At 46.1% G+C, this 26,202-nt stretch overlaps 1 protein-coding gene across 18 annotated transcripts in view; it reads right to left on the bottom strand.

Annotated features, from left to right (window-relative positions):
• nav3 (neuron navigator 3) overlaps positions 1-26,202 on the bottom strand; it is a 639,300-nt gene that overhangs the window by 86,170 nt on the left and 526,928 nt on the right. For 11 of the 18 annotated variants that reach the window (XM_087996953.1, XM_087996954.1, XM_087996961.1 and 8 more), the window contains 4 exons: positions 20,732-21,211; positions 12,527-12,592; positions 10,129-10,170; positions 5,085-5,245 (listed from right to left, as the gene is read on the bottom strand). In XM_087996953.1, coding sequence (XP_087853079.1) covers positions 5,085-5,245; positions 10,129-10,170; positions 12,527-12,592; positions 20,732-21,211 — 749 coding nt within the window. The remainder of the gene's footprint in view (positions 1-5,084; positions 5,246-10,128; positions 10,171-12,526; positions 12,593-20,731; positions 21,212-26,202) is intronic. The other 7 variants (XM_087996958.1, XM_087996962.1, XM_087996965.1 and 4 more) reach the window with 2 other exon arrangements.

Below are 26,202 nucleotides of genomic sequence, written 5' to 3'. Positions count from 1 at the left end.
CCACATGGAAACATTGATTTATCTCTAGATTTAACTTCAAAATCTTCATAATCATCAGGCCCTCCATCTCTTCACCATTAAGCCATCTCTATTTTGTAGCTCAAGTCCTCACTGCATTTAAGTTAATAGTGAAAACATCAATTATTGAAGCAGGGTACAAATTGAATTTTACCTTGAATTAATGCAATTTGAAAATTGTTGAGGGTCAGTCCATACTAATAATCTCTCTAGCATTTTCCCCACTGGCAATCTGCATTCCAAAAGGAGAGGGCTTGGAGATTGTGACAGGACGTGAGGGTCAATTCTTTGATCACCATTACCTGTAACTGTACAATGACACCTGAAAATGTGTTGCTGGAAAAGCACAGCAGGTCAGGCAGCATCCAAGGAACAGGAGAATCGGGAAGAAGGGCTCATGCCCGAAACGTCGATTCTCCTGCTCCTTGGATGCTGCCTGACCTGCTGCGCTTTTCCAGCAACACATTTTCAGCTCTGATAAGTTTCTCAACCCCATTCTCCCACTTTCTCCCCCTAACCCTTGATCCCCTTGATACTCAAGGACCTATCTATCTCAGTCTTAAACATACTCAATGACCTGGCCCCCACAGCCTTCTGTGGCAGTGAATTCCACACATTCCCCACTCTCTGGCTGAAGAAGCTTCGCCTTGTCTCTGTTCGAAAAGGTCTTCCCTTTCCTCTACGGCAGTGCCCTGAGGTTCTAGACTCTCCAACCAATGGAAACAGCTTTCCAAAGTCCACTATGTCCAGGCAATTCAGTATTCTGTAAGTTACAATCATCCTTCGAAACTCCATCAAGTATGAATCCAGAATCCCTCAAACGTTCCCCATATGTTAACCCTTTCATTCCCAGGATCATTTTCGGGCATAAGCCCTTCTTCAGGATTCCTCTGCATTTTCTCCAACAGCCTACCATGTGGAACCTTATCAAAGGCTTTACTGAAGTCCATGTATACCACATCACCTGCCCTACCCTCATCCACATGCTTGGTCACCTTCTCAAAAAACTCAATGAGGTTTGTGACCTGCCCTTGGCTATCTACAATCAAGTTGTTGCTTGCTAGATGATTATAAATCCCATCTCTTATAATCCTTTCCAAAACCTTTCATCCAACAGATGTAAGGTTCACTGGTCTACAATTACCTGGTAAAAACAATGACTGCAGATGCTAGAAACCAGATTCTGGATTAGAGTGGTGCTGGAAAAGCACAGCAGGTCAGGCAGCATCTGAGGATCTGGGTCATCTCTACTGCCTTTATTGAACAAGGGCATAACATTTGCAATCCTCCAGTCCTCTGGTACTAAACCTGTAGACAATGACGACTCAAAGATCAAGATCAAAGGCTCCAACATCTCCTCCCTAGCTTCCCAGAGAAACCTTGGATAAATCCCATCTGGCCCAGGGGATTTGTCTACTTTCATTCATTCTAGAATTGATAACACCCCTTCCTTACTAACCTCGATCCTTTCTAGTCTAATATCTCGTACCTCATTCCTCCCCTCTACAATATTCTCCTTTCCTTGAGTGAAAACAGATGAAAAATATTCGTTTAGCATATCTCTGATCTCCACAGGGTCCACACTCAACTTCCCACTTCTGTCTTTGACTGGCCCTATTCCTACTCTTGTCATCCTCTTTTTCCTCACATACCTACAGAAAGCTTTAGGGTTCTCCTTTATTCTACCTGCTAAAGACTGTTGATGTCCTCTCTTTGCTCTTTTTAACTCTCTCTTTAAATCCTTCCTAGCTGATCTGTAACTCTCCATCGCCTCATCTGAACCATCTCATCTCATCATCACATGAGGCTCCTCCTTCTGCTTAACAAGAGATGCAATTTCTGTAGTAAACCACGGTTCCCTTACCTCATCACTTCCTCCCTGCCTGACCGGGACAGACCTATCAAGGACACACAATATCTGTTCCTTAAACCAGCTCCACATTTCGATTGTCCCCATCCCCTGCATTTTGCAACCCCATTCTATGCATCCTAATTCTTGCCTAATCGCATTATAATTGCCCTTGCCCCATCGATAACTCTTGACCTGTGGCATGTACCTATCCCTTTCCATCGCGAAACTAAACGTAACTGAATTATGGTCACTCTCTCCAAAGTGCTCACCTACAACCAAATCAAACACCTGGCCTGGTTCATTACCAAGCACCAGTGTGGCCTCCCCTCTTGTCGGCCCTTCGACATACTGTGTCAGGAAACCCTCCTGTACACATTGGACAAAAACTGACCCATCCGACGTACTAGAGTTACTGCATTTCCAGTCAATGTTGGGGAAGTTAATGTCCCCATAATGACCACCCTATTCCTTTCACTCCTACCCAGAATCATTTTACCAATCCTCTCCTCCACATCACTGGAACTCTGCAGAGGCCTATAAAAAACTCCAAGCAGTGTGACCTCTCCTCTCCTGTTTCTAACCTCAGCCCTCACTACCTCAGTAGACGAGACCTCATCAAAAGTTCTTTCAGCCACCGTTATACTGTCCTTGACTAACAAGGCCACACCTCCCCCTTTATTACCGCCTTCCCTGTTCTTAATAAAAGGTCTAAACCCTGGAACTTGCAACATCCATTCCTCACCCTGCTCTATCCATGTCTCTGAAATGGCCACAACATCGAAGTCCCAGGTACCTATCCATGCTGCAAGCTCACCTACCTTACTTTGGATACTCCTGGTGTTGAAGTAGACACACTTCAAACCAGCTCGCTGCCTGCCAGCTGGCACCTGGGAGGCAACATACCAACCGCGAGTCTCGTTCGTTCCCAACAAACCTTCTATCTGAGCCTCTAACTATTGAGTCCCCAATGACTAACACTCTCCTCCTTTCCCTCCTTCTCTTCTGTGCAACAGGGACAGGCTCTGTGCCAGAGACCTGGGCCCCACTGCTTGCCCCTGGTAAGTCGTCCCCCTCAACAGTATCCAAAACGGTATACATGTTTTTCAGGGGAACGACCACAGTGGATCCCTCCACTGACTGTCTTTTCCCCCTTCGAACAATCACCCAGCTTTTCTCGTGCCTAGGAATAACTACTTCCCTGTAACGCTTATCTCTCACAGACTCCACCTCCTAAATGATCCAAAGTTCATCCAGCTCCCGCTCCAGTTCCCTAACACGGTCTTGGAGGAGCCAGAGTTGGGTGCACTTCCTGCAGATGTACTTGGATGGGACACTAATGGCGTCCCTCACCTCAAACATCCTGCAGGAGGGACATTTCTCTCCCTGCACTGCCATCCCTGCTAGTCCCCTTATCACAAAGTAAAAAAGAAGAGACGCTTACCTGCTATGTCCCTGGTCTTTAAGGTTAGAGGGGGTGGTTGGGTGGGAGGCCCTACAAGGGCAGGGTCTCAGGTTTAGAGAAAATACTGATTTATATAGCTGAGGGAAATGTAGAAAACACTACCGAGCTGATTTTGCCAGTCCACCTGCGTGAAATCCCCCGGGGTCACTGAACCGTGCCCTACCTACACATCTTTTCTATCTCGTGGTGAATCTTGCACCTCAGATCCAGACTAATGTTTGGAGGCTTGTACATAACCTCCATTACTGTTTTTTTTACCTTTGTGGTTCCTCAATTCTACCCGCACGAATTCTATACCAACCTGCCCTACTTTGTTTCCTAATATTGATTTAATTTCATTTCTTACTAGTAAGGTGACCCCACCCCCGCTGCCCACCTGCCTACCTTTTCAATAGGATGCATACCCTTGAATATTCAGCCCTTAACCCTGTGATGCCCACCACATCATACCTGCCAATTCTGATCTGCACCACAAGCTCATTTACCTTTTTCCTTATATTTTGTGCCTTCAGTTATCACACCTTCAGCCTTGTATTAACGTTCCCTCTTCTCATTGTCACTCCTTTATCTAATGTGTTTGAAGTTTGATTCCTAACCCCTTCCAAACATTTTGTGCGCTGGAGACTTTAATAATTTCTCCTGAGTTCTCCTTCTTTTCATATTTTTCCATGCAGCTGTATGCATCCTTACAGACATTACCCTGTAGCATTGCTTCCCATTGGTCATTGTACACCTGGTGTTTGACCCTTCCCTTCCCCTGCCCTTCCTAGTTTAAAGTTCTGTTGACCACCCTATGCACCAAAACACTAGCCCCAGCTCAGTTCAGGTGGAAAACCATCCCAACGGTCCAGATCCCCTCTGTCCCAATACGAATGCCATTATCCCATGAAAAGAAACCCCTCTTTCCCTCACCACTCTTTTAGTCACAAATTTACGTCCCTTATTCTCACATCCTGGTATCAATCGCATGTAATTTAGGCAGTAATCCGGAGACTGTTACCCTTGAAGACCTGTTCCTTAACTTAGCTCCTAGTTTCTGTTAATCCCTAAACAGGTCCTCTTTTCTAGTCTTGCCTGTGTTGTTTGTTCCGACATGGAACTCAATAACTGGATCCTCCCCACCCAATATCTTTTCAAGCCAGTCAGAGATGTACCGCACCCAGGCACCAGGTAGGCAACATACTATGCAGGACTCTCAATCGTGCTTACAAAAGGATACTACCCAGTCCCCTAATTATAGAACCCCCTACAACTACCACTCGTGTTTTTTGCTCCCCACTCTTGACTGGTCTCCTATACCAAGGTGCCATGGTCAGCTGACTCATCCTCCTTTCAGCTCTGTTCCTCATCCATACAAGGAGCAAGTACCTCATACCTATCAGATAAGGTCAAGAGCTGAAACAAAATTAAATCAACAGCAGGAAATGATGTAGGGTCAGATGATGTCTTCTAGCTCTCAAGTAAAAACAGGAAGTGCTGGAGAAACTCAGCAGGTCTGGCAGCATCTGTGAAGAGAGAAACAGAGTTAACATTCTGAGTCCAATATGACTGTTCTTCAGACCCTCTGGTTCTGGCCTGACCCACAAGAGGAAACATCCTTTCCCCATCCAATTTGTCAAGGTTATTCAGGGTCTGATATACTTCATACACTCACCCCCTCACTCTCTAAACTCCAGGGGAAACAAGCCCAGTCTGTTCCCCATCAAACTGAAAGGGATGCTGCTCAAGGAATACCTGAATGCTTTCACTGACCTAAATGTGTAAAATGATATGTGCCACTGCAAGGGGATGAGATGGCAGAGGGTGAGGGCAGAGGTGATTGGCTGACTGTGTCTTGCAGGCCTCCAGTTGAGTGAGAGCGAAGCCATTCCTTGCCTTCCTCATGGCTGGCTTGTCGAGATGACGGGGTGTACCTGCAGGAAAGATAGATGTTCACACAGATTCAGAACAGTTCCACACTGAGTGCATCCATCATTACTAAAACTCCAAGTTAAATATATACATCATCTTCCACACAGTCACCTCAAGGTTCTTCACCTGATCCTACTCAGGTAACAAAACACAAACTGACTCAACAATGAAGATTTCTGGAGAGACAGATGAACATTGAATAAAGAGGCTTTTTTTTAATTTACTCATTGGACATGTGGGTGTCATTGGCTAGGCCCAGTATTTATTGCCCGTCCCTAGTTGCCCCTTGAAAAGGTGGGGGTGAGCTGCCTTCTTGACCCGTTGCAGTCCATGTGCTCTGGGTTGACCCACAATGCCCTTAGGGAGGGAATTCTAGGATTCTGACCTAGTGACACTGAAGGGACAGCGATATATTTCCAAGTCAGGATAGTGAGTGACTAGGAGGGGAACTTGCAGGGGGTGGTGTTCCCATGTATCTGCTGCCCTTGTCCTTCCAGATGGAAGTGGTTGTGGGTTTGGAAGATGCTGTCTGAGGTGAATTTCTGCAGTGCATCTTGTAGATAGACACACTGCTGAGGGTTGGTGGAGGGAGGCAGTGGATGTTTGTGGATGTGGTGCCAATCAAACAGGCTGCTTTGCCCTGAATGGTGCCAAATTTCCTGAGTGTTGTTGGAGTTGCACCCATCCAGGGCAAGTGGGGAGTATTCCCTCACTCTCCTGACCTGTGCCTTGTAGATGGTGGACAGGCTTTGGGGAGTCAGGAGGTGAGTTACTCACTGCAGATTCCCAGCCTCTGACCTGCTCCTGTAGCCACTGTGTTTATGTGGTGAGTCCAGTTGAGTTTCTGGTCAGTGGTAAATACCAGGATGTTGATAGTGGAGGTTTCAGTGATAGCAACAAAGGGACATTGAATTGCCTTTTATTGGAGATGACCATTGCCTGATATTTGTGTGATACAAATGTTATTTTAAAGAACATCTTAAAGAAGGGGCCAATATTGGCAGGACGGTGAGTTTTGCAGAGAATATGGAGGAGACACTTAAAGTCACAGGCATTACTGGAAGGACAATTACAATATCCAGAGGGTTAGACTAACACAGAGACGGCAGAGGAGCTGATGAAATTAGAGGAAATAATGGAGGAACAGCAAGTGGAACAGTAAAATCCAGGTGTTGGCCAGCCAGTGTGAGCCACTGAGCACAGGGGGATCACGGGAGGAGGGGAACCTGGTACAGCCGCATCTTTTAAAAAAGGAAAGTTAAACCATTTTGTCAGGCACATCACAAGCAAGAGCCACTGAGGTAAGTAAACATGAGTTTGAATCACTGACAAAATAATTGGACCACAAAACCAATTTGTGGTGTTCTTGATAAATGCATGTGCACAGTATAAACAAACAAGAATGATCTGAAACAAAACAAAACCTCCTCACTCACTTATTTTCACAGCATGCAATGAAAGGATCTTGCAAACTAACATAATTATTACACCAAGTCTGTCCAAAACAATTTCTTTAGGATCTTATTTTCCCCTGGAAAAGTGGAGTTGGTGCATTATCAGGGAGAGGCTACTAAGGTTCTGAACAGGAGACTCAGAGAATTGCATTCATTAATTAAAGCCAGCAAACCACAGAGTCACCAATATCAGACAATCACTAACCGGACTGAAGAGAATTTGGACAGAATGACTTTGACCCAGAGAGCGGGGAGACTGTGTACTTCACTCCCAAAGGGAGGGTCAAATTGACTCATGCCAATACATTGAGGGGGAGACTGGATAAACAGAGGAGGAAGAGATCGCATTTGTGTGGACCAGCCCCTCCCAGCTAATGGGTGGAGTCGAGTGCAGCCCCAAACCTCTCTGCTTCCCAGGGTTATATTTCCAGATTTTATTTGAACTGATTTAAAATTCTCAAATGGCCAGAGTGGGTTAGAACACCCTGATTCTCAATCCAGCATTACTGGCTTTGCTCAACCAAAAACAGAAAGTGCTGAAGAAACTCAGCAGGTCGGGCAGCATCTGTGGAGAGAAACAGATTCTTCTGAATGACTCCAAACTTTAACTGCTTCTCTCTCCACAGATGCTGCCAGACCTGCCGAGTTTCTTCAGCATGTCCTATTTGTATTTCAGATCCCTACAGCATCTTACTTTAATTATAGAGTTGGGAGTAACACAGTCATTAGGAGAAAGTGAAGACTGCAGATGCTGGAGATCAGAGTCGAGAGTAGGCTGCTGGAAAAGCACAGCAGGTCAGGCAGCATCCGAGGAGCAGGAAAATGGCCCTGATGAAAGGCTCGACTGTTAAAACGTCAGATGCTGTCTGACCTGCTGTGCTTTTCCAGCACCACACTCTCAACTCAGTAACACAATCATTACATTACACAGACTCCCTACAGTATGGAAACAGGCCCTACAGCAAAACAATTCATCACTAACTCTCCAAAGAGCATCTCCCCCAGACGTATCCCCCTACCCTATCCCTGTAATACTGCATTTCCTATGGCCAATCCACCCTAACGTACACATCTTTGGACTATGGGATGAAACCAGAGCCGGGGAGACAGACATGGGGAGAATATGCAAACTCCACACAGACAGAATCCCGAGGCTGGGTTTGAACTTGGGTCCCGAGTGCTGTGAGGCTGTAGTGCTAACCACTGAGCCACTGTGCTGCCCTTACTGTACACTCCCCCTTGGTATAGAACCTGTGAGAGAAAAATTACCAACTGGTTACATGGAGAGACAATGGCCTAATGGTATTATCACTTGACTGTTAAACCAGAGACCCAAATAACATTCCAGGGATCTGGAATTAAATCCTGCCACGCCAGATGGTGGAATTTGATTTCAATAAAAGTCTGGAATTAAGAATCTAATAATGACCACGAATCCATTGTCAGAAAAACCCATTTGTTTCACTAATGCCCTTTCAGGAAGGAAACTGCCATCCTTACCTGTTCTACACGTGACTCCAGACCCACAGCAATGTGGATGTTTCTTAACTGCCCCTTGAGCAATTCGGGATGGGCAATACATGCTGACCTAGCCAGTGAACCCCTCATCCCGTGAATGAATAAAAAAAAATGAAGCAAATGTCAGGTTTAGCCTTTTTTCCAGTTAGAGCTGTGTCCTGTAAGCTGTCCAAATGTTCAGTGTCTCCCTTTGTGTGTGTATGTCTGCATTTGTGTGTCTGTCTGTGTGTTTATCTGTGTGTGTCTGTGAGAGTGAGTGTGTTTGACTATGCGTGCTTGTGAGTGTGTGCGTATATGTGTGAGTATATGTGTGTGTATGTGTGTGTATATGTGAGTGTGTGCATGTGTGTGAGTGTGTGTGTGTGTCTGTGTATGCGTGAGGGCTGGTGTGTTGGGAAATCCCTCACTGTTTGTACCAGGTATAAAGTCTTTATTGCTCCTGTTGTTCAGTTGTTTCTGACACAGAAAAGGTGATAAGCTGCAGGTATTCCAGATGCCTCTTTCGCTAACACCACACAGATTCCAAACCATGACAGAACAGCTCACAAACAATTGCATAACAAAAGAATGCAGAAGCACTAAGGTGTCACAGCACTGCAGTTTTTAATAACATTATTTATGAACTGTGGATGCTTATGCAAGTGGGAATTGCCTGCTGGGTGAACAGAACAGTTTCCACTTTATAACAATCACAGAAATTGCTGGAAAAGGTCAGTAGATCTGACAGCATCCATGGAGAGAAATCAGGATTCTGAGGAAGGGTCACTAGACCAAAAACATTAACTCTGATTTCTCTCTACAAATGCTACCAGACCTACTGAGCTTTTCCAGCAATTTCTGTTTTGGTTTCTGATTTATATCATCCGCAGTTTTTTCAGTTTCAGTTTCCACTTTGTGTTGGCAGTGTCAGTCCCTGGTCAGGCATGGCATACTTGGAGCTGCTGTCAGTCTGTCCCTGAGTGATACGTTCCAGGCTGGCATTTGTTCCCATCAGCCTCCAGGCCACATCCACCTTGATCAGCGTTTCCACATTATGGCTAATCAATGTCAAGCTGTGTGTGAGTGTGAGAGAAAAAGTGCGTATATGTGTGTGAGTGTACATGTGAGTGTATGTATGAGCATGTCTGTGTGTGTTTGTGTGTGTGCGCACATGTGTGAGAGTGCGTGTGTGTGAGTGCATGTATGATTGTGCATGAGCGTGTGTGTGAGTGCATGTGTGTGTGCGTGTGTATTTGTGAGTGTGTATTTGTGTGTGTGTGTGAGTGTGTAAGTGAATGCGTGTGAGTGTGTCTGTATGAGAGTGCGTGTCTGGATGAGTATGTGAATATGTGTGTCTGTGCATATGTGTCTGTGTGAGTGTTGTGTGTCTGTGTGAGTGAGTGTGCATGAGTGACTGTGTGTCTGTGTTTGTGTGAGTCTGAGTCTGTGCACGTGTGTGAGCATGTGTCTGTGTGAGTGCGTGTGTGAGTGCATGTGAGAGTGTGTGTGCGCATGTGAGAGTGTGTGTGCACGCATGTATGTGACTGTGTGTGTGTTTGAGTGTGTGTGTGAGTGTGTATGTGTGAGCATGTGTGTATGTGAGAGTCAGTGTGTTGTGAGCGTGTCTGTGTGTGAGTGCATGTGTGACTGTGTGACTGCGAGTGAATGTGTGTGTCAGTGAGAGCACGAGTGTGTATGAGAGTGCCTGTGAGTGTGGTGAGTGTATGTGTGTGTGCGTGTGTGTGTGTGTGAGCATGCATGTATGTGTGTGTGGGTACGCGTGTCTGTGTGTTTGTGGGTTATGTCTGTATGTCTGTGTGAGTGAGTGTGTGTGCGTGTACAGTGAGGCGCTGCCCACCAGAAACTAGACTGCGGCTACAAAGGGCCTTGATGCATATTCACAGCAAATCCATTAATATGAAAGCGTCTCTAACCTGAGTCCCTTTTTAGGGAGGGTGTTTCGATCTAGTTGCACACTGTTAAAACAAAGAGAAATCACTCACAGCACACAACAAAAACAAACATCATCTCAACATCTGCGCACTGTCGGTATTTAATAATAAATAACTTCAGGTTAATCAGTTTGCTTAAAGAGAATGCATTTGCTTTTGGTTCGAGCCCACGCAGGTTGTTAGCTGGACAACATGGAAGGAAAGCATGCACAATTAGAATAAAAGCAGTAAAATGCAGCCAATCAGAAAGGAACTCTGCTTCTTGGATCTGAATAAATTAAATAAAGAATTCCTCCGATTAATATGTTAACCCTCAATCACCGTGATAGTAAATGGAATTGAACTGAGCATTTTAATGAGTGAGGTCTTTGTCCCTTTTACTCAATCCCAATGGTTATTTGGGGAAGTGGGATGGGGTGGCTGATTTGGGTTGGGTTGGAGAGGGGTGAGATGTATTGAGTTTGAGACAGACATTGAGGATACCTCACTGAGTGCAGCTGTACATGCTGACTTCCAGGCAGTCAGTATTGACTCTGTCAACCTCCCTTAAGAATTTTATACCATTCAATAAGATCATTACTCATTTGTCCAAAATTCAAAGAAACCAAGCTCGTTCTCCTCAGTCCCTTCACACAGCTCAGGGGTGCTGAGGACCCTGCTACAGGGGGACAGGAAAAGAATCACATTTTCATGACTGCCTTTCACTCTTTGTAATCATGTGAAATGCATTAAGAAGAAAGCATAGTGACAGAGCAGGTCGGCTGTTAGTGATGGACAAAGCATATCAAAGGAAAGCAACAGACTGTTAGAACCATCACAGCGACTGAGATAAAGCTGCAAGGCTCCGAACTGAGGGCACTGACATGGCCAAACCTCCCTGTTCATGCAGTCATTACCTGGCATGGGCTTGTGATGTCACCTGTTAAGCAGTTTCATCAACCAAACACTGAAGGTAATCAGTAAATTATTGGATAACACAGGACTTGCAGAAACCATTCAACGTCATGTCTGCACTAGCTCAGTGAACATGCTGTCCCAATCATTCCACCGCCCCTCCTCTCTCCCCAGAGCCCCAAAATGTTCCCAAATCAATGTTTTCCCTAATTCCCTTTTTGAGAGTTATTCCTGAATCTGCATTCACTATCAGGAAGAGTGTTCCAGCTCACCACAGGTCACTGGGTCAAAATAATTTCTCTTCACTCATCCCACCCCACCCTGAGCACAGATCTCATGTCAAAAACTTCTTTTTTCCTCATGAAATGGAAGGGAAGGGAGTTTGTGTTTGTGTAATATTCGATCCCATCTGTCTGCAAAGTACAACAACAGCTCAGATTCATTACCCAGTACTTTGGTATACTGTCATGTGGGTAGTATGGCAGATGGTTTGTACACAGCAAGATCTCACAGACTGAAATGAAATCAACAATTAAAGTTTGCTTTTCACGGGTTTTGACCTTCAGGAAGAATGATGGCCAGGAACTGGGGTAATCTCCCTGCTCCTTCCTTACGCAATGTCACAGGTGAAGCTCAGGTGAATTACTGGAGCAGGGAGACAGGGCTGTAGTTTAGCTCTCTGGTTAACCAGCCAGGCCTGAGACAATGCATCACTTACTCAGACTGTAGGTCTCAAACCCACAACCTCCTGTCCCCGACAGACTGGGGCACAGAGACACAATTGGAGGAGTATCTCCATGGTTCCTTTCAGAGTCAGTGCCTGGACAGTGACTGCATGAGTGGACAGTAGTACTGCTCTCTCTTTCCCTGTAAACACTGTGACAACTAACAATGGTCCCTGCTGCTCTGATTAAACACCTCCAACCCCAAATTTTGGACCGGATCAGAAGTTCAGTCAAAGGTTAGGAAAATGGGGCAGGAGCAGGTTGCACTGGGCCAGTATTCTGATTTTCGAATGGCCATCTTTGGTCTGTAGGAGAGGAGTGTTTGAAGACGGGTTATCACATCAGTCTTGCCCTGTCTCTGAGAGGCTGTGCTTGGTAACATTGAGGAAAAAGGCCAACTGCTTGATTTCTGAATGTGGATCAGGAAACTGAGGGGGGGGTCAGGTCAGGTCAGGAGGAATGGCCTCAGAGAGGTATTCGTGATCTTGTCAAATCATCCATCTGCCTCATTTCAGCCCTGCTCAGCCTGGACTGGACACTGCCTCGATCATGTGGTGGGAATCAAGGTGGACAGTTCACCCACAATAAAGCCAAGTGTAACTTGGGCACGGGTCTTGCACGGGTTTCTGAAGTAATTCAGAAACAATCTGCTTGTGACTGGTTTGCATTTGCTTTTAAGCAATGGCTAACACGTCTCCCTTCAGTCCAGGCTGGTTCGATTGCAGCTTCTGGTCTTGATGTGACATCAGCGAAGGATTTACCTGTCCAGCTTCCGAGAGGGAGTGATCCTGTGATACTGAGGCGTGTTAACAAGGAAACAAAGTGGACTAATAGTCAAGAAAGCAGAAAGAGAGAGAGAGAAAGAGAGACAGAGAGAAAGAGAAAGAAAGGGTAAAAGAGAGAGAAAGAGATAGCATGAACAGAAGGAGAAAAAAGGAAAAACATTAACATCTCGAAAAAAAATGTAGTTAATAAACAATGATGATGTGTAGGAGAGCCTTCCCCATTCTGGGTAACTTCCTCCTAGCACTGACTGTCAGGTCGGGAGTCAGGCTCAAACTTTCCCCATTGACAGCTGCTTCAGGGTGGGTTCCTGACCCTCTGAGTGTCTATACTGACTCCCCCATGCAGTACTGAGGGAGGGCTGCACTGCCAATAGGACCACCCTTTGGATGGACATTATCACTAGACTATTAATCCAGAGACCCAGGTTCAAATCCTTCATAGATTCACTACAGTATGGAAACAGGCCATTCAGCCCAACAAGTCCACACCTACCCTCTGAAGAGTAACCCACCCAGACTCATTCCCCTACTCTATTAGTCTACATTTACACCTGACTAATGCACCTAACCTACACATCCCTGAATACTATGGGTAATTTAGCATGGCCAATTCACCCTAACCTGCACGTCTGTGGATTGTGGGAGGAAACCGGAGTATCAGTAAGGAGACCAAATGTGCACGCAGTATTCCAGGTGTGGCCTCACCAGCACCTTGTACAGCTGCAACATAACCCCCCTGCTTTTAAACTCAATCCCTTTCTCAATGAAGGACAATATTCCATTTGCCTTCCTAATTACCTGTTGTACCTGCAGACCAATCCTCTGTGAATCCTGCATAAGGACACCCAGGTCTGTCTGCACAGCAGCTTGCTGCAACTCTTTACCATTCAAGTAATAATCTTTTTTACTGTTACTCTGACCAAATTGTATGACTTCACATTTATTAACATTGTACTCCATCTGCCAGACCTTTGCCCACTCAATGTATCCATGTTCCTCTGCGATGGTTCAGTCCTCTGCACATTTTGCTCTGCTCTCATCTTAGTGTCATCGGCAAACTTTGACACTGTACATGAGGTCCCCAACTCCAAGTCATCGATATAAATTGTAACTAATTGCTGTCCCAACACTGATCCCTGAGGCACACCACCAGTCACTGATTGCCTACCAGAATCGCACTCATTTATCCCCACTCTTTGCTTCCTGTCAGTCAACCAATCCTCCACCCCCACTAATACTCTACCCCTAGCACCATCCATCTTTATTTTATGCAGCAGCCTCTTGTCCGGCACCTTGTTGAAGGCCTTTTGGAAATCTAGGTACACCACATCCACTGGGTCCCCATTGTCCATCTTGCTTGTAATGTCTTCATAGAATTCCAAAAGATTTGTGAAGCATGAACTGCCCTTCATGAACCCATGCTGTGTCTGTACAATGGAAAAATTTCTTTCGAGATGTGCTGTTATTTCTTCTTTGATAATAGACTCGAGCATCTCCCTCCTACAGAGGTTAAGCTCACTGGGCTATAATTTCCCATTTTTTGTGTAGCTCCCGTTTTAAACAGTGGTGTCACATTTGCTATTTTCCAATCTGCTGGGACTGCCCCAGAGTTCAGCAAATTTTGGAAAAACACTGCCAGTCCACCTGTTATTTCTCCCGCCATCTCTTTTAGTACCCTGGGATGCATTCCATCAGGGCCAGGAGACGTATCTATCCTTAGCTCCATTATCTTACCCAACACTAGCTCTTCTGTAATAATAATTGTTTCCAGGTCCTCACCTACCTTCGTCTCTTCATCACTTACTGGCATATTATTAGAATGCTCCACTATGGAGACCGATGCAAAATACCTGTTCAATTCCTCAGCCATTTCATCATCTCCCATAACTAACTGTCCCTCCTCATCCTCTAAAGGACCAACATTTACTTTAGCCCCTCTTCTTCATTTTATATATTTCTCGAAATGGGGTACTGGGCTAATGGTCGGATACTTGGTAGTGTGGATGAGCAGAGGGATCTTGGTGTCCATGTACACAGATCTCTGAAAGTTGCCACCCAGGTAAATAGTGCGGTGAAGAAGGCATATGGCGTACTGGCTTTTATTGGTAGAGGAATTGAGTTCCAGAGCCCTGAGATCATGTTGCAGTTGTATAAGACTCTGGTGCGGCCGCATCTGGAGTATTGTGTGCAGTTTTGGTCGCCATACGTATCTATCCTTAGCTCCATTATCTTACCCAAGGATGTGGAGGCACTGGAACGGGTGCAGAGGAGGTTTACCAGGATGTTGCCTGGTATGGTAGGAAGATCGTATGAGGAAAGGCTGAGGCACTTGGGGCTGTTTTCATTGGAGAAAAGAAGGTTTGGGGTGACTTGATAGAGGTGTACAAGATGATTAGGGGTTTAGATAGGGTTGACCATGAGAACCTTTTTCCACATATGGAGTCAGCTATTACGAGGGGGCATAGCTTTAAATTAAGGGGTGGTAGATGTAGGACAGATGTTAGGGGTAGGTTCTTTACTCAGCGAGTCGTGAGTTCGTGGAATGCCCTGCCAGTAGCAGTGGTGGACTCTCCCTCTTTATGGGCATTTAAACGGGCATTGGATAGGCAAATGGAGGATAGTGGGCTAGTGTAGGTTAGGTGGGCTTGGAACGGCACAACATCGAGGGCCAAAGGGCCTGTACTGCGCTGTATTCTTCTATGTTCTATGTTCTTTATATTCTGTGCTAGTTTTTTTTCTCATGTTCTATCTTACTTTACTTTGTAGATCTATTTGTGGCTTTCCGTTGACTATTAAAATTTTCCCAATTTTCTCAATTCCTGCTGCTTTTGGCCACTTTGTATGCCTTCTCTTTCGCATTGATAACCTCCCTTATTTCCTTAGACACCCAGGGCAGATTACTCCTCTTCTTACATTCCTTCCCTCTCATTGGAATATACTTTTGCTGAACACTTTGAAAAATGTATTTGAAGGGTCTGCACTGCTCGTCAACTGTCACACCATAAAGTCTCTGGTTCCAGTCTACTTTAGCTAAGTCCTCCCTCATTCTAACATAGTCCCCCTTTTTCAAGCACAGGACCCTGGGATTGGATTTTATCTTCACACTATCCAACTGTATTCTAAATTCAACCATACGGTGATCACTCCTTCCAAGACAATCCCTGTCCATCAGGTCATTAATTATTCCTGTCTCATTAACAATTTATTGTGGGCATCAGGGTTGAAGTGATGGACTGGTAAAGCAGATTGACATCTACAGAAATATAAAGGTGAATGTGCACTAAAAGCAGCTTGGATCTACAGCTGAAAGTTGGGATCAAGTGGCCTTTTATTTGTGAAAGTCACGTCCAAATGAAATGCCACGGACAACTGGATGTCGTTGAAACTGAGTGAGACATTATTTCTAAAGGGAAGATAGAGCTGGAAATCAGGATAGAGAGCAAGGGGAATTGTGAAAACTTAAACAGCTGGGAATGCATATTGACATCATAGACGCAGTAATGAAAGTGACTGTGGATTTTGATGTGGGAGTTGATGAGGGTTGAGTTGTGAATTGGGATCTTAAAGGTGAGAGGATCATAGAGTCATAGAGATGTACAGCACAGAAACAGATCCTTCGGTCCAACCCATCCATGCCGACCAGATATCCCAACCCAATCTAGTCCCACCTGCCAGAACCCGGCCTATATCTCTCCAAACCCTTCCTATTCATATATCCATCTAAATGCCTCTTAAATGTTGCAATTGTACCAGCCTCCACCACATCCTCTGGCAGCTCATTCCATACACGTCCCACCCTCTGCAATGAAAGGTTGCCCCTTAGGTCTCTTTTATATCTTTCCCCTCTCACCCTAAACCTATGCCCTCTAGTTCTGGACTCCCCGACCACAGGGAAAAGACTTTGTCTATTTATCCTATCCATGCCCCTCATAATTTTGTAAACCTCTAAAAGGTCACCCCTCAGCCTCTGACGCTCCAGGGAAAACAGCCCCAGCCTGTTCAGCCCCTCCCTGTAGCTCAGATCCTCCAACCCTGGCAACATCCTTGTAAATCTTTTCTGAACCCTTTCAAGTTTCACAACATCTTTCCGAAAGGAAGGAGACCAGAATTGCACGCATTATTCCAACAGTGGCCTAACCAATGTCCTGTACAGCCACAACATGACCTCCCAACTCCTGTACTCAATACTCTGACCAATAAAGGAAAGCATATCAAACACCTTCTTCACTATCCTATCTACCTGCGACTCCACTTTCAAGGAGCTATGAACCTGCACTCCAAGGTCTCTTTGTTCAGCAACACTCCCTAGGACCTTACCATTAAGTGTATAAGTCCTGCTAAGGTTTGCTTTCCCAAAATGCAGCACCTCGCATTTATCTGAATTAAACTCCATCTGCCACTTCTCAGCCCATTGGCCCATCTGGTCCAGATCCTGTTGTAATCTGAGGTAACCCTCTTCGCTGTCCACTACACCTCCAATTTTGGTGTCATCTGCAAACTTACTAACTGTACCTCTTATGCTCGCATCCAAATCATTTATGTAAATGACAAGAAGTAGAGGACCCAGCACCGATCCATGTGGCACTCCACTGGTCACAAGCCTCCAGCCTGAAAAACAAACCTCCACCACCACCCTCTGTCTTCTACCTTTGAGCCAGTTCTGTATCCAAGTGGCTAGTTCTCCCTCATTCCATGAGATCTAACCTTGCTAACCAGTCTCCCATGGGGAACCTTGTCGAACGCCTTACTGAAGTCCCTATAGATCACATTTACTGCTCTGCCCTCATCAATTTTCTTTGTTACTTCTTCCAAAAACTCAATCAAGTTTGTGAGACATGATTTCCCACGCACAAAGCCATATTGACTATCCCTAATCAGTCCTTGCCTTTCCAAATACATGTACATCCTGTCCCTCAGGATTCCCTCTAACAATTTGCCCACCACTGAGGTCAGGCTCACCGGTCTATAGTTCCCTGGCTTATCTTTACCGCCCTTCTTAAACAGTGGCACCACGTTTGCCAACCTCCAGTCTTCCGGCACCTCACCTGTGACTATCGATGATACAAGAGGCTCAGCAAGAGGCTCAGCAATCACTTCTCTAGCTTCCCACAGAGTTCTCGGGTACACCTGATCAGGTCCTGGGGATTTATCCACCTTTAATCATTTCAAGGCATCCAGCACTTCCTCCTCTGTAATCTGGACATTTTGCAAGATGTCACCATCTATTTCCCTACAGTCTATATGTTCCATATCCTTTTCCACAGTAAATACTGATGCAAAATATTAATTTAGTATCTCCCCCATTTTCTGTGGCTCCACACAAAGGCCGTCTTGCTGATCTTTGAGGGGTCCTATTCTCTCCCTAGTTACCCTTTTGTCCTTAATATATTTGTAAAAACCCTTTGGATTCTCCTTAATTCAATTTGCCAAAGCTACCTCATGTCCCCTTTCTGCCCTCCTGATTTCCCTCTTAAGTATACTCCTACTGCCTTTATACTCTTCTAAGGATTCACTCGATCCATCCTATCTATACCTGACATATGCTTCCTTCTTTTTCTTAACCAAACCCTCAATTTCTTTAGTCATCCAGCATTCCCTGTACCTACCAGCCTTTCCTTTCACCCTGACAGGAATATACTTTCTCTGGATTCTTGTTATCTCATTTCTGAAGGCTTTCCATTTTCCAGCCGTCCCTTTACCTGCGAACATCTGCCCCCAATCAGCTTTCGAAAGTTCATGCCTAATACCGTCAAAATTAGCCTTTCTCCAAATTAGAACTTCAACTTTTAGATCTGGTCTATCCTTTTCCATCACTATTTTAAAATGAACAGAATTATGGTCGCTGGCCCCAAAGTGCTCCCCCACTGGCATCTCAGTCACCTGCCCTGCCTTATTTCCCAAACGTAGGTCAAGTTTTGCACCTTCTCTAGTAGGTACATCCACATACTGAATCAGAAAATTGTCTTGTACACACTTAACAAATTCCTCTTCATCTAAATCTTTAACACTCTGGCAGTCCCAATCGATGTTTGGAAAGTTAAAATCCCCTACCATAACCACCCTATTATTCTTACAGATAGCTGAGATCTCCTTACAAGTTTATTTTATTCAGTGCAGCCCTTCCAGATGTTATTTATTACATAATGAGAACTTGTATGATGTGAACTTCAGTAAACAGATCTTAATGCTATTGGTTGACTGAATCTAGTTATAAATGCAAACTGTCATAGCATTATGTCCAGAATTCAGTGAAGATAAATCTGGCAAAGAGAAGTCCACATATGTGCAGATTAACGTGGATTGGCCATGCTAAATTACCCATAGTGCCCATGTATGTGCAGGTTAGGGTGAATTGGCCATGCTAAATTACCCATAATGCCCATGTATGTGCAGGTTAGGGTGAATTGGCCATGCTAAATTACCCATAATGCCCATGTATGTGCAGGTTAGGGTGAATTGGCCATGCTAAATTACCCATAGTGTTCAGGGATTTGTAGGTTAGGTACATTAGCCATGGGAAATGAAGGTTACAGGATAGGAGGGTGGGACTGAGTGAGATGCTGTTTGGTGGTGTACTGTGTATTTGTTGGGCTGAACAACCTGTTTCCGTATTGTAGGGATTCTATTCTATTCTATTTTAAAATTTGGTAAACATCTAAAAGAAGGGAATGTAGATGAACATTTATACCCTGCCATGGGAGGTGATAGAATTTGCCTTCAATAGTTTTCTGAAATTAGGAGTCCAATGGTGACCATGAATCCATTGTCAGAAAATCCCATCTGGGTCACTAATGTCCTTCAGGGAAGGAAACTGCCATCCTTACCTGGTCTACATGTGACAGCAATGTGGTCAATGGGTAACAAATGCTGACCGAGCCAGCAATATCCACATCCTGTGATGTGGAGGCTTCTGTTTGCTCTCTCGAGTGGCTCTAACTGATCCCAAGTGGTGCTGCTGTTGGTGAAGAGCAGGGAGTTAGACCAGTGAGGCTCTCACTCACTGAGTCACAAGTCACATGACACCTGGTTATAGTCCAACAAGTTTATTTGAATTCACATTTTGGAGGCACTCCACCTGATGAAGGAGCAGCGCTCTGAAAGCTTGTGATTTCAAATAAAGCTGTTGGACTATAACCTGGTGTCATGTGACTTCTGACCTTGTCTACCCTAGTCCAACACCAGCACCTCCACATCACTACTGAGATAGTGTTAACATCCAATTATTCCTCAAAAATAGGCACAAATAACTCCCATGGATACTTTACAATATTTCATCAGATTTTAACAGATGGAGACTTACTCCACAACGAGTATCAGGAGAAACTAGGATTTTATTCACTAGAGTTTAGGGAATGAGAGGGTGATCTCACAGAAACCTACAAAATTCTAACAGGATTAGACAGGGTAGTAACAGGAAGGCGAGTCCAGACCAGAAGGTCACAGTCTGAGGATACAGGGCAGGCCATTTGGGACTGAGATGAGGAGAAATGTCTTCACCCAGAGAGTGGGAAGCATGTGGGATTTGCTGCCACAGGAAGTGGTTGAGACCAAAACATTGAATATTTTCAAGAAGGCATTAGATATAGTTTTTAGGGCTAAAGGAATCAAAGGGTATGGGGGAGAAAGCAGGACGAGGGGATTGAGTTGGATGATCAGCCATGATAATATAGAATGGTGGCGCAGGCTAGAAGGGCTGAAAGGCTCCTATTTTCCATGTTTATGTGTTTCACTATGAGTAGCACTATGCCCAATGGGGTGTGCTGGCTGAATAAAGTGGAAACTAAAAACTTTTACCTTTCTACAAAACGAAAATATTCAGTCAATTCCACTAAAGAGAAACACACCTGGACATGAATACAGGCTGATTGTGCAGTGAGTGAATTGAGACTGAAGGACCTGTTTATGATTCTCTATCTCTGTATCTTGTCCAATGATTCTGAGCACATTGGTCTCCTCCTGCAATTCAGCCGAACTGCGGTGTGGGGCTGAACCCCAGCAGATGCCTAACTCGAGCTGGGGACTAATTTTGGTTGCAGCCTATCTCAAGCTGGGACTGAACTCCAGCTGGGGCCTAACTCCAGCTGTGACTGAACTCCAGCTGGGGCCTAAGATAATGTTTTATGAATGTTTCTTTCTCTGGATCTGAGTATTTCAGCTACAGAAGAGTCCCTAGTTACTCACCTCTCTGACAGCGTTGACTTGACACTTCCGGTCCTCAGCAGCAGGTTGGGTACATCCCCCTTGGGCACGGTGGTCAGTCCAGATAACGAGCCATGGTGACTGAGTGGGAGGTCGATTGACTCGGAGCTGGTGTGCAGGCTGGTCAGGGAAGGGTAGCTCAGAGTGTCCTTACTGCCCCCTGGGGAACTGCTGAGGCTAGCTGTTAGCTGGTGCCCGCTGGAGGTTAATGAGTGAAGAGAGGCTGGGCTAGAAGCCAGGCTGCTTCCTTCGGTGGGTAGCTCAGGAGGTTTACAGTTCAAGGAGCTGCTTCCTCCTCCACTGCCCTGGCCACTCACAATGTTTCCTGGCCCCATGGAAGGTGACTCCAGACTGCCCTGCCGGGTCAGAGAGGCATGGGGGTTAGAGATGACAGAGGAGCACTTCACCGGTTCTGAACTAGGCACACTGCTCGCTTTCCCACTCGCCTTCGTTCCAAACAACCTACAGGAAAAGACAGAAAATAACAAGTCACACCGGGACTATGTGACAGCAAACAACAAGGACGAATCGGTCTTTCCGACAAAATATCTGACAGTGGTCTAAAAATATCACACAAAACAAGCAGAACAAAAATCAAAGCAGCCTGCTCCAAAGCCCTCACTGAGGGAAGTGTTGGATGGTGGGCAGTGGGTGGCGGGTGATGGATGGTGGGTGGTGGATGGTGGACGGTGGGTGGTGGATGGTGGGTGGTAGGTGGTGGGTGGTGGGTCTTGGGCAGTGGGTGGTGGTTGGTGGGTGGTGGATGCTGGACTGTGGATGGTGGATGGGGGGTAGCGGGTGGTGGGCGGTGGGTGGTGGATCTTGGATGGTGGGTGGTGGATGGTGGGCGGTGGGCAGTGGGTGATCGGTGATGGATGGTGGGTGGTGGATGGTGGGTGATGGGTCGTGGGCAGTGGGTGGTGGGTGATGGATCGTGTGTGGTGAGTGGTGGATGGTGAGTGGTGGATGGTGGGTGGTGGCTGGTGGATTGTGGATGGTGGATGGTGGGTGGCGGGTGGCGGGTTGTGGGTGGTGGGTGGTGGACGGTGGAAGCTGGGGGGTGGTGGGCGGTGGATGGTGTATGATGGGCGGTGGATGGTGGGTGATGGGTGGTGGATGGTGAGTAGTGGATGGTGGGTGGTGGGCGGAGGATGGTGGATGGTGGGCAGTGGGCGATGAGTGATGGGCGGTGGTTTGTGCATGGTGGGCAGTGGATGGTGGGTGGTGAGGGTTGGGCAGTGGGCGGTGGGCATTTGGTGGTGGGCGGTGCATGGTGGGTGGTGGGTGATGAGCAGTGGGTGGTGGATGGTGGATGGTGGGTGGTGGGTGGTGGGCGGTGGGCGGTGGTGTGGTCGGCGGTGGGTGGTGGATAGTGGATGGTGGGTGGTTGGTGATGGGTGGTGGGTAGTGGGCGGTGGATGGTGAATGGTGGGCAGTGGGCAGTGGGCGGAGGATGGTGGATGGTGGATGGTGAGTACTGGATGGTGGGTGGTGGGCGGTGGGTGATGGGCGGTGGTTGGTGCATGGTGGATGGTGGGTGGTGGATGGTGAGTGGTGGACGGTGGACGGTGGGTGGTGGGTGATGGGCAGTGGGTGGTGGGCGGTGAGTGGTGGGTGGTGGATAGTGGATAGTGGATGGTGGGCGGTGGGTGGTAGATGGTGGGCGGTGGGTGGTGGGTGGTGGATGGTGGGCGGTGGGTGGTGGGCAGTGGGTGTTGGGTGGTGAGTGGTGAGTGGTGAATGGTGAGTGGTGAATGGTGGGTGGTGGGCGGTGGATGGTGGGCGGTGGGTGATGGGTGATGGGTGGTGGATGGTGGTGTGCAGTGAGTGTTGGGTGGTGGGTGGTAAACGGTAGGTGGTGGATGGTGGGCAGAGGGCGGTGGGTGGTGGATGGTGAGTCGTGGATGGTGGACGGTGGATGGTGGGTGGTGGACGGTGGGTGGTGTGTGGTGAATGGTGAGTGGTGGATGGTGGACGGTGGATGGTGGGTGGTGAATGGTGGGCGGTGGGCGGTGGATGGTGGGTGGTGTACTGCAGGATGTACTGCAGAATTTCATCAAAGATCCTTCTAAATCCATAAGTACTTAGATCTAGAAAGAGACACATGGGAACACTACTTCCCTTCAAGTCACTCACTATCCTGACTTCGAAATATATCACCATTCCTTCCCTGTCACTGGGTCAAAGTCCTGGAATTCTCTCCTTCAGGACATTGTGGGTCTACCTACAGCACATGGACTGCAGCGGTTCAAGAAGGCAGCTCACCCCCACCTTCTCAAGGGGCAACTAGGAACAGCAGTAAATGTTGGCCCAGCCAGTGATGTCCCTATCCCATGATGGGGTCAGTTAGCTCAGGTGGGTGGATGGCTGGATTATGATGCAGAGTAATATCAATACTGTGTGCTCAATTCCTGCACCGGCTGAGGTTATCGTGAAGGACTCTCATTTTCAACCATCCCCCTCACCTGAGGAGCAGTGACTCTAAGATTAGACCACCACCAGTCATCTCTCTCTAATGTGAAAGCAGCTATCTGGGAATTTACCTCTTACTTATCCCAGGAAATAATTTAAAAAGAAAAGAATCAACAGAAATGGAACATGGTGGCTTAGAAATGAAAGATGATTTTCACTGTCTTCACTTACAATGAATGGAAATGAAACAAGTGTGTTTTCCTAAATTGGGCAGCAGTGTTAATTATCTCTTTCCCACGAACACTGATATCCCATTGGATACCTCTGAAGATTTGTTAATTCTGGATTAAATTGCTGCTCGTACTTGGATTATTCATAATTAGAAACCAATCAATGCATTTCATATCAACAACAATCTTCAAAACAAGTGGTTAATATACAAACTGTGAGAAAGAACATTATATTTGTATTGTCTTTATATTGATAAAATAACACATACCAGGCCAGTCTCCAAAATCAAAGACATTAGAATAGAACAACCAGCATGATTTCATCAAAGGGAAATCACATCTAAAGAATTTATTGCAGTTATTTGAAGGGATACCGCAGAGGAAAGAGAGTCTGTAGATGTACACAACTTAATAAGGTGCCACATCAAAGGGTTGTTACAGGAAGCAACTCTATGATGCAGGGATAACATGCTGATGTGGAGAGAAGATTGGCTGGCCAACTAGAAAACAGAGAGTCGGAATTTGTTTTTGTTTTGTTTGTAATAGGCTTTTGTTTTTCTCAAAAACCTCCTCCTCTGCTTTTGGTTGCACTTCAGTCCCACGCTCCTGATCTTCGGGCACCCGGTACGGAGGAGGGAGGGCAGGTCTGAAGACCTCCTCGTGGGTCTGCTCCTGGGCCTGGCCAAACTGGCCATCAACAGGTCCAGGCAGCAGGCCGTGGAGGGGGTCGTTAGGGCCGACTGCCTGCCCCTCTTCCGCGGTTACATTAGAGCCCGGGTGTCCTTGGAGAAGGAGCACGCGGTGTCCACCAACACCCTGGAGTTGTTCAGGGAGAGGTGGGCGCCGCAGGGAGTGGAGTGCATTATTTCCCCCTCCAATTCTATTTTGATTTAGTCCCTACCCTCCCCTTCACTGTTTTGATCACATAGCACTGCCCTTTGATGTGAAGGGCACTGCTTGTCACTGGCCACTCGGGTCTTTTCCTATCTTCCTGGTGGTGGAAATTGAATAAAGATTCGTACACCTTGTGTCTCTCACTGTGTCTCACACCTGCACACACACACACCATGGGTGCTGGGGAAAAAATAAACACTACCGCAGTTAGGCGGTAGTGTGGGGGCTAAATTTTAAAAAAAAGAACAGGAAAAAAAAAATTTGTCAGATTGGCAGGATGGAAGAAGTGGGGTCCCCCTAGGAGTCAGTGTTGAGGCTTCAACATTTTACAAATCACATCCATGACACTCAGATGACAGAAGTGAAGGCATGGTCACCAAGATAGACAGCATGTTGTGAAGAACAGGAAGTTACAGGTGGATATAGATGGGCTGAGTGAATGGTCAGATCTCTGGCTGATGGAGAATGATTGGGTTTCACAGTGCAGGACGTTGGTCTCAAGGGTCATACTGGGGTCATGCTGGTGCCGCAAAGTTTTCACCTGATATCACCTGATGAAGGAGCTTCGCTCTGAAAGCGAGTGTGCTTCCAATTAAACCTGTTGGACTATAACCTGGTGTTGTGTGATTTTTAACTTTGGACAAAAAGTTAGTGATTTTGGGGTGGCACAGTGACTCAGTGGTTAGTACTGTTGCCTCACAGTGCCAGGTACTCAGGTTCAATTCAGCCTCGGGTGACTGTGCGTGTGGAGTTTGCACATTCTCCTTTGTCTGTGGGTTTTCTCCCACAGTCCAAAGATGTGCAGTTAGATGGATTGGTCATGGGAAATCACCCATAATCGACAAGCTATGGTAAATGTGGGGTGATGGGGATAGATCTGGATGGGATGCTCTTCAGGAGGTTGAATGGCCTCTCTCTACATTGTAGGAATTCTATGGGGCTGCACCAATTATCCTTAAACTGAATCCCATAATCATGGATCAGTGCTCTCATATTTTTGCAATGATTGCTGACTGTAGGATGGCAATGTCAACAGTTAAACTCCCTTTTGTTGGAGATAATTGTTCCCTCGCAGTTGCGGGACATGATTGCCAATTGCTAATTATCAGCTAAAATATAAAGTTTGTCCAGGTCTTGCTGCTTGCAGTTTGTGGTTTAGTGTCAGAAAAGAAGTTTGTTGTAAAAGACCAATTAGTTCACTCGAAGAGTTCAGTGAAGGGAAACCTGTCCTTCCTGACATGGTCCAGTTCATGCTTTTTAATTGACTCTTAAAACCCTCAGTCCAACTATAATTACACAATAACCAGCTATTCGGCTGTGTTGTTTATATCTTAAAGAGAAGCAAGGGAAAAGGGAATTTCTGAATGTCCTCGACATTTCAGCATGCATGCGGCCGGATGAATTCAGAATAGGCCATTCAACCCCTTGAGCCTGCCCCACCATTTGAGATCTAACTACGTCACGTTCTCAATTAACCACCCCCCCCCCCGGCTCATAACCTTCCATCCTCTTGAAGAACCTATCTACCACTACCTCAAAAAAAATTCAAAGATTACAGTTCCACCATGTTTTGAGGAAGAGAACTCTAAGGACTAATGATCTTCTGTAAGGAAGAAATTCTCCCGATCTGTGTCTGAGAAAGATAACCCTTTTATTTTTAAATATTGAGCCTTATTCCAGATTCTCCCACAAGAGGAAACACCTCTCTCCCTTGTCAAACCCCTCAGAGTCAATCCAACCACCTCTTACACTCCGAGGCACCAGTGAATACTGGTCCTGCCTGTCCAATTCTGTCTCAGAAGTCAACCCTGTTCCAGGCATTAATCTGATAACATTCATTTGCATTCCTTCTTTAAATAAGGTGATAAATATTGTGCAGACTACTCCAGATGTGGTCTCACCAGTGCCCTGTATAAC

Source organism: Chiloscyllium plagiosum, unplaced genomic scaffold (genome assembly GCF_037043375.1).
Source record: "Chiloscyllium plagiosum isolate Xiang-an unplaced genomic scaffold, Cpla_swu_hap1 HiC_scaffold_19, whole genome shotgun sequence".
In the NCBI taxonomy this organism is placed as follows: Eukaryota; Metazoa; Chordata; class Chondrichthyes; order Orectolobiformes; family Hemiscylliidae; genus Chiloscyllium; species Chiloscyllium plagiosum.
Note: the sequence above shows the minus strand (reverse complement) of the source record. Positions and strands in the feature narration are given on the sequence as shown.